Source organism: Zonotrichia leucophrys, chromosome 12 (assembly GCF_028769735.1).
Source record: "Zonotrichia leucophrys gambelii isolate GWCS_2022_RI chromosome 12, RI_Zleu_2.0, whole genome shotgun sequence".
Classification (NCBI taxonomy): Eukaryota; Metazoa; Chordata; class Aves; order Passeriformes; family Passerellidae; genus Zonotrichia; species Zonotrichia leucophrys.
The window spans coordinates 17,826,739-17,850,323 of NC_088182.1; the positions used below are offsets into that span (position 1 = coordinate 17,826,739).

General features: G+C 41.8%; 1 protein-coding gene across 1 annotated transcript in view; it reads left to right on the forward strand.

Annotated features, from left to right (window-relative positions):
- Window positions 1-207: 207 nt before the first annotated feature.
- Window positions 208-23,585, forward strand: part of SYN2 (synapsin II) — a 191,060-nt gene continuing 167,682 nt past the window's right edge. The window contains exon 1 of the mRNA XM_064724417.1: window positions 208-695. Coding sequence (XP_064580487.1) covers window positions 319-695 — 377 coding nt within the window. The 5' untranslated portion in view covers window positions 208-318. The remainder of the gene's footprint in view (window positions 696-23,585) is intronic.

The following is a 23,585-nucleotide window of genomic DNA, read 5'->3' on the forward strand; positions in this document are numbered from 1 at the left end:
CCCGTTCCCATCCCCATTCCCATCCCCGTTCCCATCCCCATCCCCATCCCCGTTCCCATCCCCATTCCCATCCCCGTTCCCATCCCCATCCCCATCCCCGTTCCCATCCCCGTCCCCATTCCCGTTCCCCATTCCCTGTCCCCTCCCTGTCCCCGCGCCGTCCCCGCGCCCCGCCCGCCCCTCGGCCGCCCCCTGCCGGCGGGCGGTGGCAGCGCGGCGGGCGCGCAGAGCGGGCGCACAGAGCGAGGAGCGCGCAGCGCTGCCGCCGGCGCACCCTCAGCCCGCTCCCGGCCCCGCCGCAGCCCCCCGCCCGGCCAGATGATGAACTTTCTGCGGCGCAGGCTCTCGGACAGCAGCTTCATCGCCAACCTGCCCAATGGCTACATGACCGACCTGCAGCGGCCGGAGCCGCAGCAGCCTCCGCCGCCGCCGCCTTCCGCGGGCTCCCCGGCCGCGGCCTCGGGCTCGCCGGCCTCGGAGCGCCGGCAGCCGCAGCCGCAGCCCGCGCCCCCCCAGCAGCAGCAGCCGCCGCCGCCGCAGCAGTCGGCGGGCAGCAGCTTCTTCAGCTCGCTCTCCAACGCCGTGAAACAGACGGCGGCCTCGGCCGGGCTGGTGGACGCGTCCGCCGCCGTCTCCGCGGCTGTCGGCAGAAAGTTCAAGGTGCTCCTGGTCATCGACGAGCCGCACACGGACTGGTAGGTGCCCCCCTGCATGCCCCTGCATCATCAGCATCATCACCATCATCATCCTCAGAGCCCCCGTCCTTGCCCCGTCCTCCTGCAGGTGCGGCTCACCTGGGGCAGAGCCCCCGCAGCCGGCCCTGCCGAGGGGCTGCAGCGCAGCCTCACGGGCTGGAGGATGGAGCAAAAAAAACCCCAAAAAAACAACCCCAGGGAGCCCTGGAGCGCCTGACTAGCCGTGAAATCTGCTTCCCATCATAACACTAAATAAAACATCCATAGCGCCCTGCCCAAGCATATCCCGTGTTCTCTGGGGGCACACAGGACCCGTGTGGGGCGGCAGGCTGGATTTAGGTGCCCTGGGCAGGCATTGCTGTGGCGGCGGCGCTGCGTGTGTTAATCCGTGTTTACGAGCCGGTTTGTTTTCACGCAGCTCCCGCTGCTCCGTGCCATTCACCAGGGCGAATGTCCTTCGGGATGCCGGGCACCAGCCCTGCTTCTGCCCTAGCCCCGGGAATCCCTGCTCAGGCTTCATTAACTCGGCCGGTTTCATTCGGGCTGCGTGTTTGGTAGCCTGAAAAACGTGGGATTTTCCAAGTGTGGGACTTCCCAGCCTGGCTGGTACCAGCAGCAGAGGTTATGGCTGTTGCAGACCTGTTTGTGCTGCTGGATGCTGTGCTCCAGAGGAAGGACACCTTCCTATCCATCCCTGCTAACTTGTGTGTCTGCACACCGAGCTGACAGCCCTCTCGTTGCTAATTACAGTGCAGAAGGTCTCAGCAGCGCCTTAAAATAATGCAGAGTAAAACAAGTCTGTTTTTGTGCCGCTGAGATCATCCGGTAATGGATTGTGGGTTTAGGGTTTTATTCTCGGCGTCTCGAATTTCCAGCCTTGCTGGCTGGGCTGTGCTGTGATCTGATCCCGTTTGCTTTAAAAACGGTGCTTCAGTAAAATACTTAGAAGGAAAACTGAAGCCTTTAACTATCGCAGATACGTTATTTCTGTTAAGATAACATTACCTGTTACATTTTCCAGGCTTTTTCTTTCTGTCTGGTTTTGTGGTTGGCTGTGTGCATGTGGGGGGGTTGGTTTTATCTTTTATTTTTTTTTCTTTTTTTTTCTTTCTTTTTTTTTTTCTTTTTGAAAAAACAAGGTGGTTGTATCGACCAGACTGAGGCAGCCTCTGTAGCTACGTCATGGAGATGCATCCATGGACACTGCTCCCTGCCTTGCAGAAACATCTCTTTATTTGATATTCTAGAGTGCACAGCTCTCTGCCTGATACATTCAGGAACTCCATTTGCCCATAAGGTTTCTGTCTAAGGGAGATTTCTCTGTGCTTGCTGGAGCCAGTCTGAGCGTTTTGAATGTGGTTTTCCATACGTGGTTTACATCCCTGATAAATGCACCCCAAATTAGCACAATCTGTGGATTGGGGCAAAGCTTTGAAAGCCCTGCACAGGGAGTTCCTGCTCCAGGTAGGAGCCTCACAGATCTACACAAGGTTACTCATGCCTGCTTGCTTTTGCCTTTTTTTCCTCCTCCTCATAGTATGTGACATGGATACGTAGTAATTCTAGAAAAAACAGTTTGTTGTTGCACTGGCTCTTTCCTTTCCCAGCAATCAGAGTTGTTTTGTAGCAGATTTTGAAATATACTCTGAAAAATGCTATGTCTGACCCTTCCAACTCCAGAGATGTGTGAATTCTGATAATTCATGCAGAGCAGTTTTATGCCTTGGGAAGTACGGATCTCCGTGCACTGATCTGCTGGGGTATTTGATTCTGTGGGCTAAAATGGAATAGGGATTGTAATTTGGGCAAGGCAAAGGAAGGCTGGGAGGGGCAGCAGGGGAGTGCCAGTGGCTGCTGGGCACCCCCAGCTCCCTGGGCTGTGCTGCAAGGGGAGGCTGGCACAGCCCTGCCGTGTGATGCTCTGAGCAAACCCCATCAAGAACAGCAAAACCAGCACCAAAATAGCACCAAAACAGCCCCAAAACCAGCCCCAAAACCAGCACCAAAACAGCACCAGAACTAGCACCGAAAACCAGCACCCAAAACCAGCACTCAAAACAGCACCAAACCAGCCCCAAAAACAGCCCCAATACCAGCACAAAACAGCACAAAAACAGCACAAAAACCAGCACCAAACCAGCACCAAAACCAGCACCAAACCAGCCCCAAAACCAGCCCCAAAACCAGCACAAAACAGCACAAAAGCAGCACCAAAACAGCCCCAAAACCAGCACCAAAAACAGCACCAAAACAGCCCCAAAACCAGCATCAAAACCACACCAAAGCCAGCACCAAACCAGCACCAAACCAGCACCAAAACCAGCACCAAAACCAGCACCAAAACCAGCACCAAAACAGCCCCAGAACCAGCATCAAAACCACACCAAAGGCATGCACCAAAACCACACCAAAACAGGACCAAACCAGCACCAAAACCAGCCCCAAAACAACACCAAAACCAGCACCAAAACCCTGGTGAGCCCTGAGAGCCTCCAGAAACCCTGCCAGCTGCTGGGCTCTGATCCTCACAGGAGGATCAGGGGCTTGGCCTCTGCCTTTGTGGTGTTTTCAGCTGCACTCTGTTTGTTTGCCTTAGATTGGAAAGGTGTGTGTTGCTTGTGGGATGCAGATTCAATAGAAATCCAAGGATTTTGGTCTGGATCACACTGAAATCTCACTGGTTCAGGATCCTCTCCTCAGCAAGGGCCAGAGGAAACATCAGCCTTTTTCTGTCAGCAAAGACAGAAACCATGGCATAAAGGGACCCTTTCTCCTACCCATTGCATAAAGAGATATTTTGTTTTCAATATATTTTATTTCTCTGAAAGATTGACTCATACTTCAAGTGTTATATTCATAATATATATGTAATATATACTATATTAATAATATATATATTCAAGATTTAGTAACCCAACATAGTTGCTGCCTGTGGAATCACTTGGGATATTCTACCTAGAACCAAATCCCAGCTGTTTCTTGCATTTTATAATCATGATTTCAGTGATATTTCTCCTCAATTTCTTGCCCTAAGAGATTTCTCCTGTTGAAAGTCTTGAAATTCTCCATTTCAATTACTTTACTTTCATGGCATGGGACAGGGGAAAAATGGGAGAACTGTGTTATCTATACTAATTTGTATATTTTTTATCATTTTCCTTACTTCTTAAGGAAAGAGTAAATGCAGCTGTGTCAAAGCCCCCTCCTTTCTCAGTCTGGGGTAGAGCTGTAAGGGATAATTCTTTTCCTACAGGTGCTTTGGAGTCTTCCAACCACATTTAGTGGTTGTGCTTCTCCTGAAGGCAGGCTATAAAAAAAAGCTAAATCAAAGATTTTCCACCACCCTTGGTGGCAAGAGAAGGGACAAACTGAAAACAGGCTAAAGGTTGTAGTCAATAAATCCTTGGCAAGGAATCTTGGTTGGTTCTGGTTTGTGGCACTCACCTTCTCTGAAAAATCCCTTCGCCCAGGATTTCTCTCCTGGGAAGATGAGAAGTCTCAGAGAGAAAGGAAAACAATTCTTATCTCATTTGCTTCTCCTGTGTTGTGCTTGTGTGTGGAATGTGTTTGGGGATTGTTTACCCACAGGTGATTGTTCCATTGGTGTAAGAGCCGAAATGAGAGATGTGAGACTCCAGGGGCTCTCCAAAATGCAGTTCATTGTATCCAAAATGCAGTTTATTCCATCCAAGAGGTTACAGCAGTCCAGGGTTGTGGGTGACAGAGCTGTGCCCACAGCTGTCAGCTCCAGCTGCCGCCAGGCCTGAAGACCCTTTGGTTTTGGTTACAGTGCATTAGACACTTTTCTTTGCTGAGCATCTTCATACAGAAGAACCAATCTATAGCTTAACTTTTATCTATAGCCTGTCATAACTGCTATAATTACCATATTCATGCTACTGTTCTCCGATCACTAAAAGTTAATACATTACAGTTTAAGCTAGAAGTTGTTTTTTTAGTTTTCTTGCTGTAGAAAATTCTGAGACCTTTTTCCTACTTGCAACTTTGCTGCCTTTTTTGCGTGTGCTGTCCTTCTGCTTGGTAAAAACATCTTCTTGTTGAGGGGGTTGAGCATAAAAACCCCTTTTAACCAACACATCCCTTGCCTTCCTTGCTTATCCAGTAAGACTGGCTCAGCAATTCTTTTCTCCCATATCAAAACTTGCTTCCATCTCTATTCCTTCATCAGACTCTACATTCAAAATCTTTCTGCCAAGCACACACGTCTGTGAGACTTTCTTGTCACACTTTCATCCTTCCCAGCACATTGGATTCTGCTGGGAGTTGTTTTCACCCTTTGGCCAATCAGGGCTAAGCTGTGTCAGGACTCTGGAAAGAGTCACAAGTTTTCATAATTATCTTTTTAGCCTTGCGTAAGTATCCTTTTTGTATTCTTTAGTATATTATAGTATTCTTTAATATAATATTGTATCATAAAGTAATAAATTAACCTTCTGAGAACACGGAGTCAGATTCATCATTCCTGCCTTTGTCAGGGCATTTCCCAGCAAGTACAATACTGGTTTTAATGAAAGGCTTTCTCCTGGTCCCTTTGAACCATAAATGACCCTCTGGCCCACAGGTGGAAGCAAATATCCAGCAACCATTTCTCCAGTTGGAAATTTGTCATTCCAGAACAGCACCATGAGGAAGAGTACAAACCCTTCCAGTGGAGCAGCGCTGTAAATTTGTATAAATTTACATAAGGACATTGGAAAAGCTGATTTTATTTCCAGTTCCTGTATGCACTTGATGTGATGTCCTTTCCATCTGCAGCTGCATCTTGAGCAGACATTTCCAATTCCTGACCTGCAGAGCCCTGGGATGAGCTCCCACAGCTGGTGGAGGGGTTTGGAGCTGCAGGGGAGGGCAGAGCCTCAAGAACCCCTCGTGAGCTTCAGTGGTGATTGGATGTGACAGATTTCCCTGGCTGCTTTACAGCTTTGAGGATCTCTGTTGATATTTAACAAATGGAGGAAACTAAGGAGTGAAATCATCTGTTCAAGGTCATCCAAGCAACCACTGACAGAGCTAAATTAAACCTAGACAGCTTGCTTCAATTTTTCTTTCAATTCTGCTTTAAGTATCCAGAACTTCAGCTAGATAGGTTTATTTTGAAATGGTTAAAATGGGTTTATTTTTAATTTCCTCAGAAATAACCTTTTTGTTCTGTACACAGAAAGTCCTGAATATTCAGTGCTGAACAAGCAGCTGATGAGAGGCCATACATCAGTGGCAAGGGGCCAAGGTGCTGTGTATAGATTATTATCTTTATTAAAAACTTATGTAGAAGATTCAGAAAGCTGCTCCAATACTGAAAACTAATCATCACTGAGTGTGTCCTGTCCTTTAAACATTGAATATCAGACTTGTTGGCAGCAGCAATGAAATTATAAAAAGAACGAAGCTGGGAAATTTTGGTTTTGTGTTTTTTAAGCACAAATCTGGTTGTAAGTCTCAGTACCTTTTTTAATTTTTTTCACAGACAATTACACATTTCACTTCATGTTTACTGCCTGAGTAGTTACTCAGCCTGTGACAGGCTCCAGAGATAAACCCCAAATGCTAAATGAAGAGCAAACTTTCTGGTTTAAAATTACCCAGTCATTTATGGGCCAACATTGCTCATCAGGAATATTTTTAATATTAACACAGAGATGCACTGCTGGATGACACAAAAATTTTCATGAAGTGAGCAATGTGAGTTTCTTAGTGTTTGATTTTTGTTTGGGGTTTTATTTTGTTCACTGGAAGGTGCGAAGAAGTTTTAATTAAAACTTTGTGTGCTGGTTTTTTTTATAACTACCAAATGTTCATGAACACACCACAATGACAATTCCACTGCAACTCTTCTGTTCATTAGGGATGCCTCGATTGTGCATAACTAATTAGCAGTCCCCAACTCCAATTGGCCTGGAATTCTCATGGATTTACTTGTAACATGTTGATTTAGTAGCTGCAGCTCTAATAAAGATAATAAAGATAATAAATAAAATAAAGATAAAGATAATAAAGATAATCTTATCAAAATGTAAAAGATAATCTTACCAATATGTATATTTCATATATGGAGAGAAAGCGTACACTAAATCACTTTTTTTCATTTAAAATGCCCTGAGCAACCAGAAACTCTTGATATTAAAGGAAACAATCTTGCTTTTGGTGTAACACTTCTAAATTTGGGTGAGACAATCTTATCTAAAAGTAAATAACGATCTTACCAATGTGTATATTTCATATATGGAGAGAAAGTGTACACTAAATCAGCTTTATTAATTTTAAATGCCGTGTGCAACAAGAAACTCTTGATATTAAAGGAGAACAACCTTGCCTTTGGTATAACACTTCTAAATTTGGGTGAGATAATCTTATCAAAATGTAAAAGATAATCTTACCAACATGTATATTTTATATGGGGAGAGAAAGTGAACACTAAATCACCTTTATTCATTTAAAATGCCCTGTGCCAACAAGAAAATCATGATATTAAGGGAAACAACCTTGCTTTTGGTGTAACACTTCTAAATTTGGGTGAGATAATCTTATCAACATGTAAAAGATAATCTTACTAATATGGATATTTCATATAGGTAGAGAAAGCATGCACTAAATCACCTTTATTCATTTAAAATGCCCTGTGCCAACAAGAAACTTGATATCAAAGGAAACAACCTCGCTTTTGGTGTAACACTTCTAAATTTGGGTGAGACAATCTTATCAAAATGTAAAAGATAATCTTACCAATATGTATACTTTATATGGGGAGAAAAATCGTGCACTAAATCACTTTTATTCACTTAAAATGCCCTTTGCAACAAGAAACTCTTGATATTAAAGGGAAACAACCTTGCCTTTGGTGTAACACTTCTAAATTTGGGTGAGATAATCTTATCAAAATGTAAAAGATAATCTTACTAATATGGATATTTCATATAGGTAGAGAAAGCATGCACTAAATCACCTTTACTCATTTAAAATGCCCTTTGCAACAAGAAACTCATGATATTAAAGGGAAACAACCTTGCCTTTGGTGTAACACTACTAAATTTGGGTGAGACAATCTTATCAAAATGTAAAAGATAATCTTACCAATATGTATACTTTATATGGGGAGAAAAATCGTGCACTAAATCACTTTTATTCACTTAAAATGCCCTTTGCAACAAGAAACTCTTGATATTAAAGGGAAACAACCTTGCCTTTGGTGTAACACTTCTAAATTTGGGTGAGACAATCTTATCAAAATGTAAAAGATAATCTTACCAACATGTATATTTTATATGGGGGGAAAAAGCATACACTAAATCACTTTTATTCACTTAAAATGCCCTTTGCAACAAGAAACTCTTGATATTAAAGAAAACAACCTTGCCTTTGGTGTAACACTTCTAAATTTGGGCGAGATAATCTTATCAAAATGTAAAAGATAATCTTACTAATATGTATATTTTATATGGGGAGAGAAAGTGTACACTAAATCACCTTTATTCATTTAAAGTGCAAAAAGAAATTCTTGATATTAAAGGAAAACAACCTTGCCTTTGGTATAACACTTCTAAATTTGGGGAATTTGCTCACTGAAGGCTTGCCCTGAATGAAATGAGAGCTGCAGCTACTAAATCAACATGTTACAAGTAAATCCATGAGAATTCCAGGCCAATTGGAGTTGGGGACCGCTAATTAGTTATGCACAATTGAGGCATCCCTAATGAACAGAAAAGCTGCAGTGGAATTGTCATTGTGGTGTGTTCATGCATGTTTGGTAGTTACAAAAAACAACAGCACACAGTTTTAATTGTTTTGTTTTGTTCACCATCCAGTGAACAAAATAAAACCCCAAGTTCAAGGAGGCAACAGGTTCCTTAAAACCTCTGAAACTGAGCAAGAAGGACAAACGTTTTACTGTAGTTTCTCTCTCATTTTTTGTTTCATTTGAAAATTTTGCATTTTAAAATTATATTTGTGAGCCATTTCAGCCTCCCTCGAGCTGTGGCCTTTGGAGAGGGTTCCCAGCCCTCCAAAAAGCAGCTCTTGCATGAGGCCAGCGTGTGCCTCTCCCAGCAGGTAATTGGAAATTGGAAATTAGATCAGCCCTGCAGCTCTGCATTAAGGGCTCTCTGCCTCTGCAATCCAAATAAAAACACAATTAAAGGAGTGATGCAGGCACAAACAGCGCATCTCTGCAGCTCCATCCTGGGCTCTGCCTCCTCAGCCTCCGCAAGAGGAGTTCCAAGGGTAAAACAGCTCAGGGGCCTTGGCACTGCTTCTTTGTCCATGTTTGGTTCAATATTAATTCCACACTGGGCCAGGGCTGGAGGAGCAGGGCGTGCAGCTGAGCTGGCTGAAATATGGAAGGTGTTAAATCTGAATTTGTGTGTACAGCAACCTCACCCAAGTTGTGTCCCGTGTGTTTCATTTTGAAGTGTGGAGCATGTTAAATCTGAATTCTTGTGTACAGCGCCCTTACCCAAACTGTGCTTCATGTGTTTCATTTTGAAGCATGGAATGTGTTAAATCTGAGTTTTTGTGTACAGTGACCTCACCCAAGTTGTGTTTTGTGTGTTTCATTTCAAAGTGTGGAGCATGTTAAATCTGAATTCTTGTGTACAGCAACCTTACCCAAACCGTGCTTCATGTGTTTCATTTTGAAGCATGGAATGTGTTAAATCTGAATTTTTGTGTACAGCAACCTCACCCAAGTGGCGTTTTCGTGTGTTTCATTTCAAATACGGAGCATGTTAAATCTGAATTTGTGCGTAGAGCAACCTCACTCAAGTTGTGCTTCATGTGTTTCATTTTAAAGTATGGAGCATGTTAAATCTGAATTTTTGTGTACAGCAACCTCACCCAAACTGTTTCATGTGTTTCTTTTCAAATATGGAGCATGTTAAATCTGAATTTTTGTGTACAGCAACCTCACCCAAGTTGTGTTACATGTGTTCCATTTTGAAGCATGGAAGACGTTAAATTTGAATTTTTGTGTACAGCAACCTCACCCAAACTGTGCTTCATTTGTTTAATTTTAAATTATGAGGTATGTTAAATCTGAATTTTTGTGTACAGCAACCTCACCCAAGTTGTGTTCCATGTGTTCCATTTTGAAGCATGGAATGTGTTAAATCTGAATTTTTGTGTACATCAACCTCACCCAAGTTGTGTTCCATGTCTGCTCTCCCAACAGCCAGCTGGTGCAGCACCAGACAATGTCTGTGCTGGTATTTTAAGATGATCTAAAAAAGAAAATTGTTGGGTTTTTTTCTGTTTATCTGCAGTTCTGTCGGGTGTAATGCTTGGCTATGTTGGTATAAATAGCCAAACGCAGCATGTGAGAGAGATTACCTTTTTGACAAGATAGAAAATGAGAACAAAATCCCTTTCATGGAGGAAAACACTTTCCCCTCCATGCTCTGTGTGTTGCTCTATCAAAACAAGCTCTTGCAGGCTCTGGTGTTATTTTAGGCAGCTGAGTGTAAATGAGATACTGGGCACAAATTTGGGCAGATTATGGTGTCACCCCCATCCCATCCCATCCCATCCCATCCCATCCCATCCCATCCCAGTCCCCTGTGCTCAGCATCCAAGTGATTTTTTCCTTTTTTCCCTGTCTTTAAGAGACAATAGAAATGTCTCTCAAGCCCACTGAAAGCAATAGTAACACATTTGGTGGAATGGGTAACATCAGAGAAAAAAGTTTGCCAACATTTTCTTCTAAATTTTGCCTTCAGAGAAAGGAAATGGAAAAATTGGCAAGGAAAGAATTAATTTCAGGGAGGTACATTTCACAGTAATGAGACTGAAGTGAGAGATGAAAGGAATAACAAATTGCTTGGTAGACTATGGAACCACATAAAAATAAGAAATTCTACTTGCAACCTATTCAGGATTTGATAATGGCTTGCCAGCAGCAAATTGTAACCTGTTGAAATAGGAAAGACATGGAACAAAAGGGAATTAAAAAGTATATTAGATATTTTATTCTTCATATTGCAAAAATCTGTGTAGGGGACTTCCAGTTTTATATGGTTGGGGTTTGCCATTGTGTAAATGCTGCAGGACACTGGAAAAGCCATTTTTGCTGGAAGCAAAGTTTTCTCAAAAGATTGATGCTAAATATTCCCACAGGAGTTTCTAAAAGTAGTGGCCTCATTTAATGCAGTTTTAGTGCTCAGTTCTTAATAGCACCATGTGAGTGACCCACAGAAATATCATATCCAATATCACATCATTATATCCCATTAGGAATGCTTGAAACTAGAGAAATCTGGTTTAACACCACTGAAATAATTGATATTTGGGGGGTTTATACATTTATAAATAAAGCACACTGCAATCTGCATTTAAAGATGTGATAAGACTTTAGTAAAAATCCGTGTTTGAGCATAAATTTGTGTTTGAGGAAGGGAATAACAAATGCAGGCAGCCAGGTTTGGGTACAGAACCTCCCCAGAAGGAATTTGGACCTGCTTGGCTGAGCACAGCAGCAAAGGGTAATTACAGGCTGCTGCAAAAACTGTCAAAAATGGGAAAGAGTAAATTGGCAGAGAAAGCAATGTTGTAGATGACAAAAAGCAAAGCCACGAATTATGAAGTAAAATGTTACCTGCAGTAATGACATTGCTTGCAAAGAGAAGGCAGCTTACCTTGTGGAGTGTCAGAAATGTGCAGGGAGGTGATAAAACCTCACCCTGGGTCTGCACTGAGAGCTCCTTGCTTGGCTGCACTGCTGCTCCTGCTAATTAAACAACTTTATCAGTGCCCAGCCTCACTCACAGAGCTCAGGGACAGCTGCAGGCTGCTCCAGCTTTGGGCAAAATGGGCAAAGATTTGGTCAGTCCTTTTTTCCTCCCTCATTGTCCCCACAGGTTGTCCCTTCCTGGCTGACACATAAATATGAAGAAACAGATTCCTGACAAACAGCTGGTGTGAGGCCTTTCTGGGCTGCTTAAAAATAGAGGCCAGACAGAATTAAGGGAACAAAAAGCAGCTCTGTTTATTGAAGGGCCTGCAGATACATTTAGGACAGACAAAACCCCCTCACGGCCTACACCCAAAATGGACAATGGCTCACAGATTTTTATACTTTTATAAGTTTGGTCCATTTTCACATTGTGGGTAAATTTGCCAATTCCAGCTGCAGGTAATGAAGTCATTGAGCCCCAGTTTGCTCCCCCCAAGTCCCTTTTGTTCCCATCTCTGGCCCTGAGGCAGTGAGGTGTCCTTGATTGCCAGGCCTGGAGAGGAATTGCTGTGTGTGCCCAAAATGGGAAAGCTGCAGCTGACACTGGGTGTGGGGTTTGGAGTTACACACTAAAGAAATGAGAAATATAAAAGCTCAAATCCTAAAGCATCAGGTGGCTGAGGTCAAATCCTTCATTATATCTTTAAGCTGAAGTGGCGCAAGTGTTTAATTCAGAGGGCACAGGATGTTAGATCTGGGTTCCCTGCAGAGCCCAGGTGTTTCAGGCAGTGCAGGGCTCTGAAGGCACCCAGCTCAGCTCCAGCTGTGCCAGGGCATGCTCAGGGCTCTGTGGGATGCTGGGTGCCCATCTCCTGCTGCCAGGGCACAGCTGCTCACAGCTGGAATGCAGCTGGAGCTGGGATTCCCTCCAATTCATGGGCTGCTCCAGCTCTGTGTGTGCACAGCTCCGTGCCTGACCTCATGTTTGTTCTGTCTGACCTCGTTTCTTCTTTATTCCTTCTGATTTCTTCCTAATAAAACTGATTATAATTGCACTGAAACAGCCCAGATTGAGAGGATTAAACTCCAATATGAGATCAGTCACAGTCTCGCGTTTGCTCAGGGACACCAGGATGGTTCAGAGAGGAAGATTCAGATCAGTATTTCACTGCCTCTCCGTTTGTTTCAGTGGTTTCTTTTGCACTGAAGATCATTTCCAAGGAAAGCTTTCTATGTATACGCACCCTTCAGCATTGAGAAGGTCTTAAAAGATGTTAAAGGTTTTTAAATTAACATTAGAAAAATCATCATATGAAATGTATGATTCTGAAAGTATGATTAAAAGGTTGAATAATAAATTATAGATATAGATATAGATATAGATATAGATATAGATATAGATATAGATAACATGTATATATAAAGATATATAAATTATAAATGCATCCAATTCCACTGAGTGGCAATATGGCCTCATAGTTTGGTGTGAGTGCAGAACTTCTTTTATTCAAGAATAATAATAATAATAATAATAATAATAATAATAATAATAATAATAATAATAATAATAATAATAATAATAATAATAATAATATACAGTGTAGATATAATTATATATATAAAATTATATATCTATATATAATTATATCTATACTATATATATATTATATATGTAATATGTATATATATAATTCAAAGTTCTTTCCTTGTGTTCTTGCTGTCTGAATGAAATTAACTTTTCCTCTTCCTGTTCAACAGAATTTATCCAAGATAAAATACCAGTGCTCCTAATTCATTAGAATATTTATTTGTAAGAATCTCATGTTGCCACACATTCAAGTTGCTCTTTATCCCAATATCTGCTCCTTCCTTAAAGCCCAATTGACTTTCCAGATTCCCTGTGCTGATCCTGGTGTTTAAAAAGAATCAAACTAAGGCAAGATGTGTCTAGTACTTAAATTTTGATATCAATGTAAATAAAAATGTGTTTGTGTGTGTGTGGTCATGTACATCTGTATATAGAAGGGTTTTTTGGGAGAAGAATTTGTAGGAATTTTCACTGGTGCATGCTGTCCAGTATGGTGACTTTAGTCTGAAACTGGGTAGAAACACTATTTTTGTGTATTGATTTTGGTTTGTTAATTTGAGATTTTACTAATTTTGAGATTTCTTGGTTAATGCAGTAAAGAGTGTGGTGGGTTTGGTGCTGGTTAATTACTAGTGTGCTTAATTCTTGTTGTGAGATAGGATTAGGAGAAATGTCAAGTAGGCTTAAAACTTTAAGGGGATAAAGAAAAATTTATAGTGGTGGTGGTTTTAGTTAGAAACTGCATAGAAACACTATTTTTGTGAAATTATTTTGGTTGTTTAATTTGAGATTTTACTAATTCTGACATTTCACTAATTTTGAGGTCTGTTGGTTAACGTTGTAAAGAGTGTGGTGGGTTTGGTGTTGGTTAATTACTAATGTGCTTAATCCTTGTTGTGAGATAAGATTATCTCACAGGAGAAAGGAAAAGTAGGCTTGAAACTTTAAAAGGGTATAAAGAAAAATTATTAACAGTAATTTAAAGAAAGGGTAACAAGAATTAGAGTAAAACCTTTAGAATATATTTGGGTTTTTGTGTCGCTGTTCCATACAATACATAGCAATAAATGACAGGAGTGTTTGTGATAGGCCTTTTGAAATGTGGTTGTGTGTGTGTACCCATGTACATCTGTATGTAGAAGGGGTTTTTGGGAAAAGAATTTTCAGGAATTTTCACTGGTATAGGAATTTTCACTGTTCAGTGTGGTGGTTTTAGTTTGAAACTGGATAGAAACACTAATTTTGTGTAGTGGTTTTGGTTTGCTAATTTGAGATTTTGTTAATTTTGAGATTTTTTGGGTAACGTATTAAAGAGTGTGGTGGGTTTGGTGTTGGTTAATTACTAATGTGCGTTTTGTTGTGAGATAGGATTAGGAGAAAGGTAAAGTAGGATTGAAACTTTATAGTGTATAAAGAAAAATTTATAATGGTGGTGGTTTTAGTTAGAAACTGCATAGAAACACTATTTTATGTGTAGTGGTTTTGGTTGTTTAATTTGAGATTTCACTAATTTTGAGGTCTGTTGGTTAACATTGTAAAGAGTGTGGTGGGTTTGGTGTTGGTTAATTACTAATGTGCTTAACCCTTGTTGTGAGATAAGATTATCTCACAGGAGAAAGGAAAAGTAGGCTTGAAACTTTAAAAGGGTATAAAGAAAAATTATTAACAGTAATTTAAAGAAAGGGTAACAAGAATTAGAGTAAAACCTTTAGAATATTCTTGAGTTTTTGTGTCGCCGTTCCATACAATACATAGCAATAAATGACAGGAGTTTGTGACAGGCCTTTTGAAATGTGGTTGTGTGTGTGTACCCACGTACATCTGTATGTAGAAGGGGTTTTTGGGAAAAGAATTTTCAGGAATTTTCACTGGTGGATGCTGTGCAGGTACAAAGCAGTCCATGGCTGCAGTTTCCTTGCCCTGGAATAAAAGGAAGCTCCTCCATGGTGCCAGTGCAAAGCCACTCAGGTGTTTTGAGGACAGGTCTCATGAGCGTCTATTGTGTGGGTTACAATGCAGAAATTATGGGATGGAGATGCTCAGGATTGGTGTCAGGCTGTTCCCTGCCTAAATTCTCTCAGTTGGACCCATGGTCTAGGATTTTTGTGTGTGGGATCTCAGCACCTCAGGACTGAGGTGTCACCGAGAGCACCCTTGGGGGGCTCGGGAGTCCTGGAATGTTCCAGAAGTGTCTGGTGGCTGGACTTTGATCCTACACAGGAGACGACACCTGTATGAGGACAGGAGGGTTTCACCGGGTGAATGGTGAAGGGATTGGTTAATTAGAGGGTGAGACACAGGGTTTAGGATTTCTGTACAGGGGGGTTTTTTAAGATGGAGGAATTGGGGCGTGTCCTGTCCTTCTTCTTCTTCTTCTTCTCCTCCATCTTCTGTGGTGATGGTGGCACTTTGGGATTGGTCATTACTGAAAGTGCACCGGACAATAAAAATAAAAAGGATTGGGGAAAAATGATAAATATTGTACACGTAACTATGGGTATAAAGATAGGTGACTGCCCGGAGGGAGTGACAGTGTGCTCATGGCTGGCTGCTGAGCAGAGCTCTGTCGGGCCGAGAGAAAATCTTTTAGATAAACAATTAATAAACACAGAGACCGAAAGAAGAACTGAAGCCTCTTCTCGTCCTTTGATACGCGGCTGCCCCAAGGCCACTCCGGGCCTTTCCAGGCCCTCCAAACAGCTGAAAACCGGACATTTGTGCTGATTAATTTTCTTGCTAAGGAAGAAATGTCTGCTGTGAACCAACAGTAATTCAATGTACACAGGGGTAAGATTGACTGCCTTGGCAATAGCAATGCATGGGAGGAGCCAATATAAAGAATAATTAATGTGCATTATTATTTACATTATTTCTACTCCAATCCCTTCCACTGGCTCAGTGAAGGTCTTACAGCAGAGCTTCTCTGTTTAGTTTTGCAGTTGTTTTATTCTTTTATTTGCTAGAAGGCCTTTCCAAAAAATCTGGAAATTTTCCAAAAAATCAGCTAATGGAGCTTTGGGGTTATTGCTTGGTGAGTTTCTTTTTTATTTTCTTTTACTCCCCCACCCTGGACATTATAAATGTGTTTTCCAGCTCCCAGATCCTTGGCTGTTGGGCTGTGCATTGATGACAAACCAGCTAATAAATGGCATTTAGAGCAAACCACACCTGCACAGTGCAAGGAGAAGGCAGAGTGTGATTATTGCCCAAATCCCTGATGATTGTGACTGTCCAGACCCCTCTGTGGTGATGTCCCTGTGTTTCAGGAGCAGCTCTCAGCAAGGCTTTTCACCATGCAATAAACGCAGAGGTGCTGCTCTCCTGAAATCCAGGCTCTGTGTGACTTCTTGTGGCAGCAACAGAATTAAACCTCGATTTTCTCCTTTGCTGGGCTCCTCAATGGGCTGGTGGAGGCTCTCCCTGGGTGTTTTTTGGTCAATTCTTTTGGTCAGTGATGCTGAATGTGGAACTGAATTGGTGATGCAGAGCGCTGAATTTGTGATGCTGTCTGCGGAACTGAATTCTGAAAAACACATGGCAAACTGTACTGTCTGTCTGTCTGTCTGTCTGTCAAGATGGGGTGGAGGCTTTGTGCATGTAGCTCTTTAACAAACACCAGTGTAAGGCTCAAAGCACACTGCTTCATTTCAAGGCTTGTTTCGGTTTGGGAATTTTCAACTGAGTGTTTGAAAGGAAGCAAACCTAATTGGTGTCAAGAAAACGTTTGCTTTTGAGGGATGAGCAATAGCTCTAAAAGTCACTTTTTATTTCTTTAATAAGTCTGTAATTTAGAGCAGTTTTTGTGATAGATGACTGCAATTCTTTAGATCTAGACCATTGATAGATGAATGAAATTCTTTAGATGTACACACTGGACTCCTCAAGATGAGAACAGAATATTTTCACTTCGAGGACTCGAGCAAATAACTTTCATGTTGGAAAAGGGGATTATGTGTAATACATAATCAGAGTTAATGATGTTAATCAGCAAGAGCAGCTGTTGTAAAGTATCAAAGTCCCCATCTCTGCTGCACCAGGGCTGCAGTGCTGTGCTGCTAATCTCGTTAACACACACAACTAATTTCATTTGGGGGCAGAAACAGCTTAATCTGCACATGTGTAAAACTCTGTGCACATTTCTGCCTGTCTGCAGCAATCCAGGAGCATTTTCCTCGCAGAGCTGGGCAAGGCATAAAATTATTCTAAATAATGAGGACAAATTCCTCAGTTTTGCCTGAAACATTGCCTGAAAACTCAGGGTAAAAACCCGTGACTGTAGGACCAGCAGAAGTTCTGTATGTCTGTAAATTTAAAATAAATTGATTAGAAGCAGCTCTGATCAGATAGTTAAAATTATAAATATTCAGTCATCTTTAATACCCTCTCAGAAAATATCTCTGTTAAGATTCCAGTGCACAGGACCTGCCTGTGCAGATTATTTTATTGAATTCAGATGGAATAAGGTTTTTTCTGTCCAAACTCAAATTAAAGTGATGCACACTTACTGCCTTTTACAATTCTCTTTGTCAGCTGTCCCCACTAATACTGCTGCTCATTTTGAGGTCAGTGTGCAGTCACTTAACCATGTTAAAACTAAATGCAGCAGACCTCAAGAATTATTTAAAGGCTGAAATTTTTTGCTTAAAAAGAATATTTCATAACTGGTTTTTGCTTGAATTAACCATTACTGAAACCTTTTGGAAAGAGTGAAGAAGAAAAATCCAAGTATATGAAGTTTCCATATTGTTGTCTTTTTAAATTAAAATACTTCTAATTTGTCCCTTTGTGTTGGAACCAAAATAGAACATTCAGGGTGAAATTACTGTGGAGGCTTGGAAGTGGCACTGAAAGGCATCAAGCAGTGATTGGGCACGTTCTGCTCCCAATTCCTGTGTTTATTTACTCTTGTGTTGTTTCCACACGAGCAGCGAAGTAGCTGCATGTGACAGCAGTGATGTTTTGGGGAAATATTGTGCTCTGGTGAGTCATGGCATTTTAACTTGCTGTTCCTTTTTACAAGAGCTGTTTCAAGCTGCTTGTTGATTTTTTTTTTCTGAGGAATTGATTCCTGACTTTAATCTGTCACCCTTCACTTCAAATAGGCAGAAGTTGTGACATTAAATTAATATGACAAAAATGGTGATACTCTGCTGATGGATTTCCAGATTAAGCTGTAAAATGGTGTAAATATCTCCACAAAAACCGGGAATTCTGAGGCTTTTCTGAGCAAATAAAAATAAAAAGTATTCAGTGGAGTGCAGCTCCAGCACAGCTCTGTGATCATGATCACTGTGACATTTTTCCATTTCCCCTTCCCACCAGCCATTAACAACCACCCTTCAAAACCATCCCCAGAGGGTGAGACAGCCACAGCCCACCAGGAATTGTCACCTGGGAAATTCTCTTCCCATTCACCTCCTGTTTTTCTAGAGTCCTCTTAAAGAAAAATTTGGAAGATAATGGAAAATGTAGGCTTTTACATCAAGAATTCATCAGAGAACAAAGAGTGACAAAATTCTTATTGTGCAGCTCAAGAGGTACCTGCCTGATTTCTGCATAAAGTGTCCTTGTAGCTAATGCAGCATTGTTAAAAATCCCCTCCCCAATGCTTTGGTGGGATAAATATGTGTTTTGTTAAAGCCTTTTTCACCTGGAGATATTTTCCTTCCATTTATGGCATCTCTTTGGGGAAAAAAAAAATAAAATCAGATTATTGGAATTGCAATTCTCCAGTGGCTCAGCCATTGAGAGATCACCTTGCTGGAATCTCTTTGTGCTGGAATAAAGGGAATTACATTCTCCTATTTCTTTGTGTTGGCATAATGGGATTACATTCTCCTATTCCTGCAGCCTTCCAAGAGCCTTTCATGAAGAGCGTGATTAAATGCAAATGAAGGTTCCACCAAAAAGGCACAAGGCCTTGGAAATTGGGTGCTGGAAATTGGAAATTGGCTCTTTGCTCTGCTCACCTCCCTCCCTCAGCTCTGCTGGATGAGTGAATTTATAGCAGAGCAAAGTTTCCCCTAATCCACATTTCCAGAAGTTTTGGTTTTGCTTTCCCCTCCTCATCCCTTCCCCTCTCCCATTCTTACTGTTCCTTATTATTCATTGTTCCTTCTTATAGTTTGTTCATTCCTTTGGTCATTCAGCTCTCACTGATTAGAAACACTCAGCTTCTAAAGGGCACATGGGCTGGAAGAAATTGTCCTTGCTCAAGCTGTGACAATGGATTTGAAAATTCTCTTGACTGGTTATTAAAATACTCCATTCATCACTGATACATTGAATTACATTCAGTACCTGAGCAGATTATTGTTTTGCCATACATTTAAATTACAGGATCAAATGCATTTAGGTTGTCATAATTCAAAGCTCTTTCCTTGTGATCTTGCCGTCTGTATGAAATGAACTTTTCCTCTTGCTGCTCCTCTTCAACAGAATTTATCAAAGATAAAATATCAGTGCTCCTAATCCATTAGAATGTTTATTTGTTATTTTTATTATTTTTATTATTTTTATTATTTTTATTATTATTTTCTTTACGTTATACATTATATTTTCTATTTATTAGTGCAATTTTATTGTTCATTATTTATTAGAATATTTATTTATCTATTATTACCACCTACCAATTATTTATCTATTATTCATGTTGCTCTTTATCCCAATATCTACTCCTTCCTTAAAGCCCAATGACTTTCCAGGTTCCCTGCGCTGATCTGGGTGTTTAAAAAGAATCAAACTAAGGCAAGATGTATATGGTAATTAAATTTAGACATTGGTTCACGTGCACTTACAACATCCTGTAGTTCCAGTAGCAAAGCAGATTTGGGAGCAATTTGGTCTCCATAATTGGGTAGCACAATTCAGAAATAAATTACTGCAATGTCCTATATTCCAAAATTTCGATATTCCTTTTTGATGAGTTAAGAACACACTGGAGGAAAATGGAAACCACATTTTCCTAGGGATGTGTTTGAAATATGCATCAGCTCCTTCCAATCTTTCATGCCCTTTTCTTGTACACATTTTTAGCATTGCAGCAGCTCAGCTTCTGAGAAGACAGATTGAGCAAGTCCTGAATTTTTCAAGTATATTGCAGGATGCTCCTGGAGGTAGAACATCCATTAATAATCTCAAATTTTTCACCTGACTCTGGATTGTGATTAAAGACAGAATTATTTGGAAGAAGTAGCAACACTCAGCAGAAGCTGCTTTTATTTTGCTGTTAAGGCCAAGAATTACTGGAGAAGCAAATCCTCATGGCAGGCTGGGGAATGCACAGAAAATCTCATTTACCTTGTCAAGACTGGCAGGGCTCTCCTGGACCTGAGATTTGTTTGCTTGAATCATGGGGCACAGAGTTACAAATTGCAAAATAAATCAGGAGGAGGATGAAATTGAGAGTTGGACAGCTTTGAGTTCAGGCTGCAGGGAAGGGCAGAGTTGGGACAGAAGATAATTTGGCTCCTGGTCAGGTATTGATCCAGAAAATAACTTAGGAACACCACAACTTGTTTGTAACAAGCTCAGGCATTGCAGGCAAGCCCATATTTGCCTTTTTGGTTTTTAGTTTTCTTACAAGTCAGGAGTGCTCCCGTTGATGGCATGTAGGGAAATCCCTAAATTTTAAATTAAAAAAAAAAAAATTAGCAGTAAAGAATTATCATACAAGTGACAAATTCCATCAAACAAAGCAAATGGATTTAAATCCAAGCTGGTCCAAACTGTCACCAGCCAGGAGCTCTGACACATCCAGTCCTTCCCTGGACACCTCCAGGATGCACCAAGGTCAACTTTTGTAGCCTGTTTTTGGTCAATTAAGTATTTGTGGAACATAGTGACGCTGTACAAAGCAGTGGGATTTAAAATAAACAAACCCCCCAGGTTTTCTGCATTGGATTAATATTTATCACTGTTTCTTTGCTGCTTTTCAGTAGCAAAACACATTTATCCCCACAGGCATCCAGCAAACGTAGAATTAAACACATAAATACTAACAGAGAATTTTCAGTGAAGTAATTATCAACTGGCTTCAGTCTCTGTTCTATATGTTAACCACTCAAGGTTTTGGGTGGCAAAGAGCATTTTTTGTTCATTGACTTTTACAAATAGTTTTTTTTAAAATGATTATGATATAATTCCTGCAGTTCTGAACCTTGCCTTTGGAATTTTTTTTCTTTCACTTCGTTTATTTGGAAAACATTTCAGGAAAGGAGGCTTTGACCTCCTGACAGCTGATGGACAGCAGAGATTAAACCCTGTCCATTGCAGCAAACCATTGGAACAGATTTGCCCCATTTCTGAAGTAGAGGCTTTTATCCAAAGGAACTGGAAGTTTGGATCTGTCTCCTGAATTTCCAGGGCTGGGAAGGATTTTGTGATCAATATAAAATTGTGCATGTTTGGATTGTATTAAACAACAACATGAGTCCAAGGCAAATACTTTGTAGTTTAAGTAAATATAACAGTTTGGATAAGTTTATGGGCGTGGAAATTTACACTGATTTTTAATGATTATGAATTTTATTTCACCCTTGGATTCCAGCAAAAGCCTGAGCAGAGACACTGGGGGGAAAGGGAGGGCGGTGGCATTAACCACAGAGCAGGGACAAGGACAAATCCCGAATTTAGACGTCAGAACGCTGCAGGTTCAGCCCTGAGAGGAAGAATCCCTCGTCACAGCCATGTCTGCGAGCTGGGAGAGAGAATCCCTGGCGGGGGCAGAGGCAGAGCCGTGACTCAGCTGCGGATGCTGCTGCTGCTGCTCTGCCCCGCGGGCGGCCGCTGATGCTGCTGACGATGCTGCTGGTTCTTCTGCTCCTCCTGATTCTGCTTCCTCTCCTCCTGATTCTGCTCCTCCTGATTCTGCTTCCTCTCCTGATTCTGCTCCTCCTGATTCTGCTTCTGCTCCTTCTTCTTCTGCTCCTTCTGATTCTGCTTCCTCTCCTCCTGATTCTGCTCCTCCTGATTCTTCTGCTCCTTCTGATTCTGCTTCCTCTCCTCCTGATTCTCCTTCTCCTGCTCATCCTGATTCTTCTTCCTCTGCTCCTTCTGATTCTGCTTCTTCTCCTTCTGATTCTGCTCCTTCTGATTCTGCTTCTTCTTCTGATTGTGCTTCCTCTCCTCCTTCTTCTCCTTCCTCTGCTCCCTCTGATTTTGCTTCCTCTCCTGATTCTGCTTCCTGTCCTTCTTCTCCTTCTTCTGCTCCTTCTGATACTGCTTCTTTTCCTTCTCCTGCTCCTTCTGCTCCTTCTGATTCTTTCTCTCCTTTTTCTCCTTCTTCTGCTCTTTCTGATTCTGCTTCTTCTGCTCCTTCTAATTCTGTTTCCTCTCCTTCTCCTTCTGCTCCTTCTGATTCTGCTTCTTTTCCTTCTTCTCCTTCCTCTCCTTTTTCTGCTTCTTCTCCTTCTGCATCTGCTGCTTCTTCTCCTCCTTCGCCTTCTGATTCTGCTTCTTCTCCTTCTTCTGCTTTTTCTGATTCTGCATCTTTTCCTTCTTCTGCTTCTTTTCCTTCTTCTGCTTCTTTTCCTCCTTCTGCTTCTTTTCCTTCTGCTCCTTATGATTCTGCTTCTTCTCCTTCTTCTTCTTCTTCTGCTCCTTCTGATTCTGCTTCTTTTCCTTCTTCTGCTTCTGATTCTGTTTCTGCTGCTGTTGCTGCTAATGATGATGCTGGTGATGATGATGATGATGATGCTGCCCTCCCCCATGGATCCCCTCCCCACAGCTCTCTGGGAATGCTCTCACACAGGAGATTTCACCCTGGGTGTACAAATTATTCTCTTACAGACAGCACATTCCTAGGGTGAAGCAGACAGGCAGGAAACATGTATGGAACAGCGAAATCTGGGACACCTCCATCCCCTGGGACACGTCCATCCCCTGGGACACCTCCATCCCCTGCAAACACTGGCTGTTCATCACATTGCCAGTGCCAAGTGTTTTTCAGCAGAGGTTGTTTTTTTTTTTTTTTTTAAATTCAGAGAAAACTGGTTGAATAAAGACATTTCTTTGTGCCAAGCTTGCTTGCATTACTGTACAAGCTGTCAGGGGCTTTACTGAAGCTGGTTTTCAATAAAAGGCCGAAGATGATGGGCAGCTGTCAGAACCTGCAGAGTGGGGGGAGGCCAGGGTTGCTGTGGTTTTGGGAGGACACAGCAAAGGTTCCACTGCCCAGGCTCTGCCTTGCTGTGTCATTGGGGATGAAAGGAAGAGGAAAAACATCTATTTCTGTTTCCCTAGTGTGGCAGCTGTTAGCTCTTGTTCCATTGATTCCTGGCTCCCTGCTCTCACGTGTGTTTATTTTCAAGTTTAGAGCTGAGGTAATACATGAGTCCCTGCCTGGACAGAGTGACAAAAACTGAAATTCTTTCCTGCCCTGTCCCACTGTCTGGAAGCCCTTGAGGATCTGAGTGTGTGCACTCATTCTCCTCTATCTGGGGTCCCCAGGGGATCTGTTCCCATGGTCTCTGTGTCACAGCCTCACCACACACACCCAGCCTTGCAAACCCTGCTCTGCCTAACCAGTGCCAGCATCCTACCAGCTGGACTTGGCCGTGTGCTGAAGTCCAAACTCACTGACCAAATATATTCAAATATATTCAAATGCCATTGACCACATATT